This window comes from Chelon labrosus, assembly GCF_963514085.1.
Source record: "Chelon labrosus genome assembly, chromosome: 8".
NCBI lineage: Eukaryota > Metazoa > Chordata > Actinopteri > Mugiliformes > Mugilidae > Chelon > Chelon labrosus.
The window spans coordinates 21,171,300-21,183,878 of NC_140358.1; the positions used below are offsets into that span (position 1 = coordinate 21,171,300).

The window sequence follows — 12,579 nt, forward strand, 5'->3', positions numbered from 1 at the left end:
TCTCAAGAACACGTTGTGTTGTTCTTGTGGACTCAAGGATGAGCTGAGTTTGGTGGACTGAGGTTAGGGTGAATGTGGCATCACTACGCACACATACACAACACATTCTTGCCTAGAACACATACACTAATTATGACATTTCACACAGATGTCTAAAAGGATAAAATGATGAAGTGATGACGTTTACTTTAAGGTCAAAGGTCAACTTTACACCCTCTGCCGCATCTCTCCCTAGCCTTGGGACTCTCTTTGTGCGTCCGTTTGTGTTGTGCCTTGATTGCAGGAGCAGAGTCAGGTATGCGAGAGCCAGCAGCCAACCATCCCCAATCTTCTCTGCTTCAGATACCGGGCGTCAGCTCCTCCTCCGTGCTGCCAGATTGTAGACTCAGCCATCCATTTCGCCCCTTTCTCGTTTGATTTTGTTTTGCTAATCAAGTTGTTTTCATCCGTCTGCAGATCCCTTGGGCTCGAGTCCTGCCACTGCCTCCCTCCTGCACTCTCTGGTCGGTCCAGCTCTGTCTCCCCTGCCCCTCGGACCCTCTCCAGCTGGATTCCCTCAGCCAGCTTTTTTCCTCCGCTCAGCTCAGCTCTGCTCACAGCTGCTGCCTCTTGCTCAGCTTCCTGGTTCTGCTGCACTTGTGAATCAAGAGCCCTGTTCAACTGATTCCTTGTTTCTGTGTCCTGCTTTTGAGTGTTACGACCTGACTGACACTGTGACATCAGAATATTCTCTGAAATCGCTTTTATTAAATTAAATTAAACAATGTCATTACATGCCGTATCCAGTAGTCCGGAAAGATATAGACGTGGTACATTTTATTGCTATGAACCCTCTCGTGAGTTGAATTAAGTTCCTACTGCTGATATGTGAGAAACAAACATTCATAACACTGAGCTTAAATCACTTTTTTTTTTTCAATAAGACTGCGATGAAGAAAAAAAAAATCAATGACATGGTCATATGCTTACCAAACACAGTCCTAGCCGGCACTGATTCTCGATTCAGCCAGAAAGACACTTGGGAAAGAATGACCGTCATGATGCATGGGAGGTACGTCTGGATGACAAAGTAGCCGATCTTCCTCTTCAGATGGAAATGAGCCGTCATCACAGTGTATTCACCTGGAGAGACGGGAATCAGGGTCGATTTAAAGAAACAGCTAGACATTTGGGTGCTTCTAATTACCGGCTGCATTTGACACTGTCACTCCTCTATAACATCCAACTTGAATTAGTTTTGCATGCATGCAATATTCAGTGGTAACTTTCAATGAGTTTTAAGTGAAATAATTGATTAAAGGGGAATTACCATTTTTTTGCAACCTGGACCTTATTTCTGGCATAAAATACGATCGTTTATTCACCTATATAACTTTGGTGTCATTTGGAGTCGTTTGGACGATATTTAGATCCAGTGGAGCGCTGCATATTTCCATATAGTGGGAGTGACTGGGGCACCGAAACACACCCTCTAAATAACGCATCTGCTGCGAAACTCGTTCATTTCATCAATATTTTGTTATAATACGGTAGTGCTATTCCCCGTGACAACAGAGGCATTCCTCCTCCATTGTCATAGATGAATATTGTCCACAAGAACACCACCAGTTACCATCTATTCGCGGACGTGCAGCGGTTTGTTGTTCTTTGGCCAGCTGTTCCTCTCTCTGCCTCCGCATCCTCCTTTCAACGAGCTCCTCATCCGTATACTCTGGCTCAAAATGGTAAGGATGTCCATCATGAACAAAGTCATCGCCCACAACCTCAGAATCGGAAAAATATTCAGCCATGTTGCAAAAAACTGGCAGTCGACAAGCCGACCATCGCGGGTGCATGCGGCGCTCAGAGATGACATCATCCAGGTCAGAGGTTAGTAGGTCAATCTACAGACCCCGGATGATGATAACAGGTAACTCCGGACTCAACTGAGAATAGCACTAGTGTATCATGCCAAAATATTGGTGAAATGAACGAGTTTTGCAGCAGATAATGCGTTATTTAGAGGCTGCGTTTCGGTGCCCCAGTCACTCCCACTATATTGATATACGCGGCACTCCACTGGATCTAAATATCGTCCGAACAACTCCAAATGACACCAAAGTTATATGGGTGAGTAAACGATCGTATTTTATGCCAGAAATAAGGTCCAGGTTGTAAAAAATGGTAATTCCCCTTGAAGAATCGTTTTTTCCTTGTAATCCAATGCATCACCTGAAGAGCAATTTTCCAGTAACAGTTTAATTTGATTAAAATGCATAAAATCATTATGGAAATATTACGGAGCACTAATATAGTTTTACAGCATTTTATTTTATCTTCAGCTTGGTTCAGTTTCTCCCAATGAACAGACAATTAAAAAATAAAGCTACCACTCTCAAGAGCGGCAAAAAATGGAAATGTATTTTAATCCGGTCATTACCAAATTACTTATAAATGTTATTGTTGTTAAATTAACCTGAACTACACTGATTTGTTAGAATTAAAAGCAAACTGTTGTAAAACCTTAAACTTTCTCATACAAAACTTATAAAAATTAGTGAATCAAATCAATTAAAAGATATTAATAACAAATCAATAAAGCAAAAGCCGAGTGAAGCTGCTGATGGGAGTCAAATGTCTGAACCCACACAAGGGCCCACATCTCCGTTTGTCCTGCACGCGTATGTCATTTACATCAGTCAGATGTCACACATTTATCTCAAGACCGTAACGTTAAGATGCCAAAGATACATAGAGCGGTCTGCTGAAACTGTCAACAGTGGTCAGCTCATCTAATAATCCGTTGCTACATACGAGAGTAGGCAGTATCATTTCCTAGCCACGGTGAAAAGTCTAATAGCTGACAAGGCCGTGAAACAGCGCCAGTGCTGCAGCAGCAGGCAGGCTTTCCAAATGGAAGATATCTCAAAGAGAAGCCAAGATTAGACATGAGAAGAAAAAGATGTGTTACCCATGGCAACAGAACAGAGAAACATAGCTCATTTGCTGCGATTTTGAAATGAAGGCCTTGATACACGCTGCCACTTGGCAAGAGGAAAGTCCTTTTCAGCGGAGGGGAGGGGGTGTCAATGCCATGGAATAATCCCAAATGATTTTTTTTATTCCTTCTATTATTATAGTGCTGTAGTTGTATTGCCTGCGTTCCTCGCAGTTAAGTATTTCTCCCTCTATCACCACACAGACAAACACGCACACACACACACACACTCGGGCGGTGGAATTTAGAGGAACCGAGTGCACTCTCAGTACCCCATGGAGCGCTATATCTTCAGTAATTTAATTTGCATTCCCGTCCCGATGCCTGTGTTGTGGATGGGGGAGGAGGAGGATGTGCAAGCGAGGAATTCACTAGATGTGGCTGAATTTTCTCCAGAGAAGCCGTGATTGCCTCACTGAGAGGGAAGACAATAATTATACCGTGGAGACGGTAACTGCGTGAGGTTTCCTACAGATGTAGGAAACAAGCTTCCGTGCTAAATGGATGGGGATACCTCAACCATGCACAACAGGCTGTACAGCATAATGGTAAAGAAACACCAGAAATAACTACTGACGCATTGATCTTAGTCTCATGTTTTGATAGTTAACTTAGCTGCTGTTCATCTCATGTGAGTAATACTAAGTAAACTGCTACACAAGTAAATTAGTAAGGCCTATTGCAAGGCTTTGCTTTCAGCTACATTTGAGTCTTACTAGAAACAAATCAGAACAATAATAATTCATACTGGATGCAACAGGCTAAGTTTTAGGGCTTACTGTGAGTCATAAACTTCCTGTAAATTAGTTTGGTAGTATTCACATGAATCCCAATGCATTAGATCATCCCTGCAAGACACTCCACTCCTTTCTAAATCCATTCACCAGGTATGCACTTCCCGTCTTTGCTATTAAAACGCTGAGGCCCTCAAAGAGATAACCTCTACGATATATCTTTATCACGATCAGGCTAATTTTCTTCGTTTAAAGTCTGAAAAGCTCCTCCAGAGCTACAGAAACACCGTTCTCTGCTGATCGTGCGTCCTGCAGGTAGAGGGAATCATTTTCATCCAAAGCTCAGCTGCTGTAACAAGGTTGGATGGAATAAATGACACTTTTTCACGTAGTACGGTGATTTTAACTGCTAACAAGACATCGCTAGCCGCCCAGAGTGTAATATTCAGCGATAATGACAAACCTGCAAAGAACGATCAACCAACTTTGCAGTCCCACTCAGTCTTGGAGAGGTTTTTAGCTTCTTTCGGCTCACTGTTTTGGTTTTCAGCCGCAATGTTACTAATTTATAGCTCTTGGCTCTAATTGGGATTGTTTTTGACTGTAGTTGATTTCATTGAGGATGCTGCTGTATACTACCTGTCCAGCAACAAACAGATAAAGTTAGCAACCAGCTGGAAAAGTGGAGTATTTATCAGCTAAAGGGCCAAATATTTTCTTGAACACTGGGAGAAGAGCTAAAAGTGAGTGAGTATTTGATTTGAATTTGCTAAATGTGCAAAACATACAAGTCAAAATCAATACTTTTCTTATTGTTGTTACTGCAAGTTTTAAAAAAGACTACCTAAATACTCGAATAACTTCATATAAAGACATAAAAACATCTGCTGCGCCCTAAAACATTATACATTCTGCGTGAAGTAAGACATTGCCACGTTCACTTGAGTTCAGTCGTGGTTTCTCATGTATTATGTATGAATCCACACAACAAAATAAGGGTTTTGAGAGCAAACAAAAACAAGCGAGATTCATGGAAAGCCGCATTTACCAGTGCTCCGAGGTAACAACACGACTGTGTGACAAACAAACGCACGGCCGAATAGTCGGGGATTTTTGTGTTGATACGTTCGCAGGCTTATGCAAGATGTCCGTCCCTGTGAAGCCTGGGAGCACATGCATTCGTGCCAAATGACCTAGTTTGCAAGTACGCCACACCAAACACTGACACACTAGTAATGAATGATTAATTTAAAGTCAGCCAATCAGATAATGTGGAGTGACTAGTTAAACAAGAGAAAGAGTCACTGGCAGGCATTCTGCCTCCTACCAAGGCATCAAACACCACTTAACCTAGATAGGGGCATTTAGTGCATGAAAGGGTATTCTTACTCAACGCAACTGAAGCAGGGATTCCCTTGATAGTGGATTTCAGTCATTGGGGGAATACTGTGTACTGGTAATTGATACCTTAAGGGAGGAGTAGTGGAACTCTTGGCTCAGAGACGCAGCTACTGTTCATTCTTTGGATATAATTTAAAACTGATCATTTCACCCGAATTTATACGACTTGCATTTTAATTTTTTGAGATGAAGGATAAATTAAACGATTGGTAAAATGCACGTAAATCTCTTTTGTATTACCAGGATTAACATGCACCCATTAATGCAGGAGAACGATCCTTCGTAATGAACACGGTGTTGGGCTGCGATACAAGAAAGCGTGTCTAGATTTAAGCGTCTCTCTCCCACACCATCCCCAAATACCTGGAAACTTCAGCATTAAGAGCATTTCCAAAAAAAGAAAACTGGAGCAACTTCTGAGAAAAGGAGGACTCACTGAGCACGCTCAGGCACATGAAGAAGACATCTAACGCCACAGCTGAGCTCTGCAAACCACCCACTCTAACATCATGTGCAAAGTTAAACTCTGGAGGCAATAAACCTAAGGTCAATATCTTCCATGAAACTTCTCAAAACTGTTTTTTGATCATCATATGTTATTCACTCTAGACAATTTAGTAAACTGTGAAACTCACTTTTCACATTTTCATCCTGATCTGGTGTTTAAATATCCTTTGCAGCCTATTTACTATAAATTAAATAGTCTTTATGTTTAGTTTGATTATTTTTACAAAAGAAGCTGCAGCTTTATTTGAGCTCACCTGAAAATGTTCCTAAAGAAATAAAGCACACACCGCTAAAAGCAGTCAATCGATTGAAAAATGAGTTTAACGTAGAGATTTGACAGATGTTAAAAAACGTCGCTGGTCTCTCATCAGGTTTAGCCAAGAAGGTCGTCACGATTATAATTCTCACGGTGTTTGTTTTCTTGCAAGAATCTTCAAAAAGGCTTTTTCTGTCATGTTTTTGTCCGCTAGGTGGTATTACTAAAATTAGATCAGCGCTGTCACCGTGTGACACAGAGAATATACTGTACACGCTTTGAGATCTCTCATCTGCTGCCACATCTATTAAAGTGAAAAGTATTTGAAAGTATTTTAAACTGTCAGAGTCATTATTCTGTGGGTGCTGATCCTTAATCTGACTCTCAATCATTTTCAGTTCAATTCATTGTTTCCGGTAGCTTATAAATACTGTATCTGATTAAATTTGACAAGTAAGGTATTTACTGACTGCCTTTAAATAGGTGCTTTCCTCTCCTGTTTGTGTGTTACCATCCAAAGATAATTGACATTTCCAGAAGTTATCAGTTTCAAGTGAGTGTTAGAGGTCTCTGGCCTAGACGCCAGCCTGACTTGGCCCGTCCACGAAATGTGTGTGGTGGAAAGTTGATCTGGAATCACTCCATTGAACTGATTATGCCCTAGAAGAACTGCTCGGGCAATCAAATCATTCAGACGGGCCTTTTGTGAAAGTGACATAGTCATACACGTCATCTGGGCGCCGTGGAGTTGAATTTGTTGATGGCAAAATGTACCTGAATGGATGTAGGACTATCCAGTTGCAAATCTGAATGGGTTGAAACACGACCCAACGTGAAATCCATACGGGTGTTACCAGACTCCAATAAGAAGTGAGTCTAGCTATGCCATGTTAGGAACAAAAAATTAAAGATATATTTGAAAAAACAAAAATGTGTCAAGGGCAGCACAGTGGCGAGGTGGTTAGCACTGATGCCTCACAGCAAGAAGGTCCCGGGTTTGAATCCATGTGTGGAGTTTGCATGTTCTCCCTGTGTCTGCGTGGGTTCTCTCCAGGTACTCCAGCTTCCTCCCACCGTCCAAACACATGCTCATTAGGTTAATTGGTGATTCTAAATTGGCCGTAGGTGTACATGTGAGTGTGAATGGTTGTCTGTCTCTCTGTGTTAGCCCTGTGATAGACTGGCGACCTGTCCAGAGTGTACTCCGCCTCTCGCCCGATGACAGCTGGGATAGGCTCCAGCAGACCCCGCGACCCTTCACAGGAACAAGCGGTTACAGAAGAAGATGAAAATGTGTCAAAAATCCTGTGACCTCTCAAATTTATCTTGCGACACCTGGAAGGGTCCCAAACCCCATATTGCGAACCGCTGCTTTGAATTCTGCAGGCACCTTTAATTCTCATGTTTCATTTTAAAGCTTGCCTGCTTCTGTTTTTAAATTTTCCATATAAGTACTTTTTGATTAGTTTATGCAACCGTGGCAACGTGCATCGTTACCATGACAACATGCACCATAATACAGTGCGTGTATGTTGAGTTTGGCTTATTTGTCAGGTGTATTTTGAGGTCAGTCCGGTCTCAGTTACAACTTATAATTATTTTTTTTATATATATCATCACTATAATAATCTTTTCTGTTCTTCCTTCCTTCTATTTTAGCCACCTCCACTCACCGCTGGGTCCTCCTCTGTTGCAACAGCAAAGCGACGACATCCACAGCCATCACATCTCACTGCACTGATCTGGCGGCCTATTTATTACGTATGCCTGCCGCTGTTACTGCTGCTCCACTCCACCCAGCCTCCACCTGCCTGGGTTCTGCTCTGCTTGTACGCACCCCGGAGGGCGTTTATTTCTAAGTTAATAACCATTGGGGGATTATTTACAATGGCGCCTGCGTGTTACTTATCACAGTGCTATGTGTTTCATTCTGCTACGCCGCCCTGGCACAGCAGGGAGCCTCCCCGAGAGGAGAACCATATTGCAGAGACAGTCCTGATTCCCGTTTTAGTTGATGTGACACAATGGTGCTGAATTAAATTTAAAAGATGGGAAATTAATGAAAAACAACACATGGCACGTGTCTCTTAGCCGTAGTAAGTTCCTCAAATAACCTTTTTCTTTACGTACACATAAAACCCATAAAACCAGAAGACAAGAACTCTGTAGTCTGCTTCTCTTTTCATTGGCTCCTCGTTGATTACAAAGTCTTCCCTACTTACATAGCCTTCCTCAGTGATTTCATTGTTGCCATCACATAATCTGCACTCACTGGATGTCAGATCCATTGTCACTCCTTGTATGTGAACGCAAACAGCTGCCAGCAGTCTGTCATCTCCCTATAAGAAGCCCGCTGTCCTCACAAATCCAGACTCAAGGCCTATGTATTTCCCACAACATACAACCAGTTTCTGAAAGTTATTTCCCTGCACTGCTTACCTCCTGGACTCTAATGGGGCCGCTTTTATCTTGACACGCACAGAAACACATATAGACTTGCGCCTGCACACTCAAGTTCTGACCCCGTTTCCTGGTATCTGTGCTGTTGCGGCTGCATTCAATGCGTTGCCTCTATTTTTATCCCTCATTATCTCTTTCTTTTCTACTATAGCCTATTTTTCTATGATTTTTTTGTGTTCTTTGTTGTCTACATTCACTTGAGAACAATATGCTAGTTGAAACAGTTTATTTAAGTGATTTAACTTGACAGCTGATTGCCTTGGATAGAGTGTATTTCTATTTCTGTACGGACGCCAAGCAAAGCAGGGACAGCTTCATGACAACACGCTTGTGGGTTTTGCTGCTGCTGCCCGATTTCACAGTAGTTTAAAAAAAAATAAAACAGCTTAAGCATTAAGATAACAAGATATATTTAGTTCTTGTATTTTAAAACATAAATAACAAAACATATTTTTAAAGGCTTTTTTGGTAGAGGTAAAGGTAATGCAACGACAGCTATATTATATCTCTTAGATAAGTCTGGGGTTTGCTGGAGTACGACACGCTGGTCGGCCTTTAGCTGTTGGGCTAGTTAGCCAGGCAAGCTAACGTTTACCTTTTACGTTAGAGCAGATAAGCATTTAAGTGTTCATCAGTTCTTCTCTTGTATTTATGGAACGAGAAGAAGTAGATGCCATTCTCCAAACTCTTTATAGCTCATCACTCTTAAAATCCCCTCAAGCACATTGCTTGTTTTAGGTTGCTAAGCTATCACTGGACACCAGACATGAGAAAATGTGTGTTTATTCCAACATAATAGCTCATTTTGTTAATTTAAATGAACAGAGGATATAATAAAAGTGTTAAAGCTTACTGTCTTTCATCAGTAGCTCACAAACTCTTAACTACAGGTTATTAACGGAGCTTCAAGTGTGCACCATCAACAGATGTCCCTAAGAAAAACCTAAACTCCTTACCAGTCAGTAAGACTGTTTTTAGATTAACTATAGCCTGTTCACCATGTTCAATGAATTGCAAATATGGAAGGGAAATGAAAGTAAGAAAAGAAAGCTTTATACAAGTAAACTCCCCAAATTCCAATTAACAATAAAGGCTTTAACGAAATCAGTTCACTTCTGAAATATATTTCTAATGAAGTTGTGTACACCTTCCCCCGGAGAAGAAAATAACAACGTGAAGATCAGCTTCTGGCGCTAAGATGACTTGATATCCAAGACTCATACATTCATTCATTCATTCATCTTCTGTAACCACTGTGAAGGGTCGCTGGGGGGCTGGAGCCTATCCTAGCTGTCACCAGGCGAGAGGCGGGGTACAGCATGGACAGGTTGCCAGTCTATTGCAGGGCTTTAACTTAATGAGCATGTCTTTGGACAGTGGGAGGAAGCTGGAGTACCCGGAGAGAACCCACGCAGACACAGGGAGAACATGCAAACTCCACACAGAAAGGCCCAGTCAGCCCACGGATTCAAACCTTCTTGTCAGACCAGAGGTAATGATTCTGTCCACTAATGAGCTTTTCACTGTTTGGTTCACATGCTGATGTTTCCAGTCACTTTCTGGGCGCAGAATGTAATTGTTCTTTATGATTTCATGCCTCTCCGCGCTCAAGGGAGACATTGGTGTGTCTTTGGGTACTACGATAAGATACTTATCAGCGAGGAACACAGAAGTTCTCTTCTGTTAGTATCTGGCTGCAAAAACCACAGACTGTATAAAGATGGACGACAGAACAGCTGAGAGTTGTAAAAAATAAATAAGTACAGTGTATAATAAACATTTCTTAGTAACTATTGGAGATAGAGCAGAGTGCAGTATTAACGAAACACGGGAGGAGTGTGGGCGAGTCATCGATAACGCTGCTCTACTCTTGGACCGTACTGCGCAGACTCTGACTCCAAACTCACGAGATGGCACGACCCGTATCCCTGGGAAACTAGCGCCAGTTTGGCCAATGCAAGGAAGTGGGGACGCATTGTCCATATTTATATACAGTCTAGTTCTGCAATAAGATCTCAGTCTTCACACACACCTATGGAAATTCATCAAGCAGCACCACAGTGCTTTTTGTCCAGAAAGAAGGGTTTGTAAAATAGAGCGGCTTTTTCACAGCTACATCTCACCTGTCACGCCGCTCTCACGCTGCCCATGCTAAAAAACAGATTAACCAAATACAGAGTAAACTAAGGCTTTCAGAGTGCATGCGTGCCAAATCCCCGTTTGTTGAATCTTTGTCGTGCAGAGGAAGCCAGAACAAACATTCCTCTGCGGTTTTAGAGCCAAATAAAGTGAGTAACAAAAAAGACAAAACTTCGCAAGCACTTCACAGCAAGCTTACGGCCGCCTCCTGCAACATGTAGGAGGTGGGCAAGCTCAACATCCACCCAAACAAGCGCAAAATCACAGTTTGATTTTCACACCGAAACAGTTTGGAGCAGAGATGAAGGGCTGTCGATTCCACAACATTAATCCGTCTGTAGATGCCGTTAAAACATTCAGATAAACGCTGTGTTTTGTTGCTCAAGGGTATATTGTAGGCAGCTACTAAACATCCACTTTTTTTCTCCAGTTATCTGGTACAACTTGACCATTAAAGTGCTTTTCTTATTTCCCAGCACTTGAAAATGAATGCTATATCGAAGCTGGAAAAACATTTACTGCACAGGATGGAGGTCAGTAGGAGATGGAGGAGGAGGAAGTGGACCTAATTCCCTCTAGACTTCTGCCAGACCTCCACAAAAGCTTACCTGTACTCGATTTGATAGTCTCCTGTCCGACCGTTTGCCCGAGCAGGTCGTACTGGTTCAGACGTGAGCTTTCTCCTTCCACGACAACCGAGTCCGAGGCGTTTAGAGTCCAAGCGTAAGTCACTTCTGAGATTGTGTAGGCATCTAAAAAAAAAGATAGAAAAATGGAAGAGGATAAACCCACAGGGGATAAATCTGGGGCAGTAGCAGCTATTGATGATTTTAGGAGAAATTCTTTCAAATGAAACCCCCCCCCTCGCAACTACATTGTGATGTGATGAGTTTCTAGAAAGAAAAAATAATAATAAAGAATACTGCAGAGAGAAAAACAGTGGTTGAAGATGCCATTTGTAAAACACCAACGAGCAATCAATGCATAGTGCCCTTTTCAAACAGGCGCAGCATACACTGAATATGAAATGTAAAAGCTTGTCCACAAACCTACGAATGTTTGATAGAATAGATTTCTTCATATTTATTTATATTTTTTTACTTTAACACATCTGATAATTGATTATGCCGTGCAACCGGACGTTAATGCATCGACAATGCAAATGAGGAAAGAGATTAATGTGAAATATAACAGGTGTAACATGTAAATGCATTGAAAGCAGATGCTCTGATATGACAAAACAAAACAAAAAAACAATATGTCATCCAAATGTAAAGAAGCCATGGCAATAACTACATTTTAACAACAAAAATATTTGGATGAGTCTTTTCCCCCAAAATTTCCCATTGACATTTGCACTCAGTCCTTTATTCCATATTAGTTTAAACACTGGTGCATATTTTGCTCAAATTTGAGCACACTGAGCCACGTATTCCAGTATCACTCAGTTTTTAGGCGGCTTTCTTTCCTAATAACCAGTGAGGATGAGGAGAAAAAGAAAAGGAGATAAAATAAAAACAAATAAACAAACAAGCATTTTACTTTACGTTCCCTCAGGCGCTATCATCATCAGTGTTACTCACAGCTGCCAAATTTTAGTGGACAGGAATGAAAGTCCATGGGGAAATCCTCCAGATGCATTGGGCACTCTGCATGCACAGTTAACCTGCATCCAATCCACAGAAAATTAAGGAGACTTTGCAAATGCATGAAGAGTAAACAGCACAGAATAGGCAGTCGTCTCAAAAATAAAAATAAAACGAAAAATAAATCAGAAACTCACAAGCCTCATGCACTATTTAAAACGCTTCCATCTGTAATGCCTTGAAACAAAAACAAAAAAATAATTCATCTTAACCGTAATCAGCAGAGCAAAGTAAACAACAGGCTAGTGCGTGTCTACGGCGAGATCGCAGGTTAGCTATGCGATGAGAAACTGCATTAAAACATCATTCAACCATTCAAATTTATCTTCTTGAATCGAGAGGATGATTAATAAAACTGGATTCGTGACGAACGCATTAAAACATCTGGGAGTTTGTGATGTTACTGAATCACTGAATGATTCACGCACGCTTAAGCAAACAAGATGTTTCATCCATGTC

At 41.5% G+C, this 12,579-nt stretch overlaps 1 protein-coding gene across 1 annotated transcript in view; it reads right to left on the reverse strand.

Moving 5' to 3' along the window:
• Positions 1-12,579, reverse strand: part of gabra2b (gamma-aminobutyric acid type A receptor subunit alpha2b) — a gene marked incomplete at both ends in the record, with an annotated part of 30,342 nt that overhangs the window by 2,301 nt on the left and 15,462 nt on the right. The window contains 3 exons of the mRNA XM_084550136.1: positions 970-1,122; positions 11,083-11,226; positions 12,058-12,140. Of these exons, the coding sequence (XP_084406262.1) occupies positions 970-1,122; positions 11,083-11,226; positions 12,058-12,140 (380 nt within the window). The remainder of the gene's footprint in view (positions 1-969; positions 1,123-11,082; positions 11,227-12,057; positions 12,141-12,579) is intronic.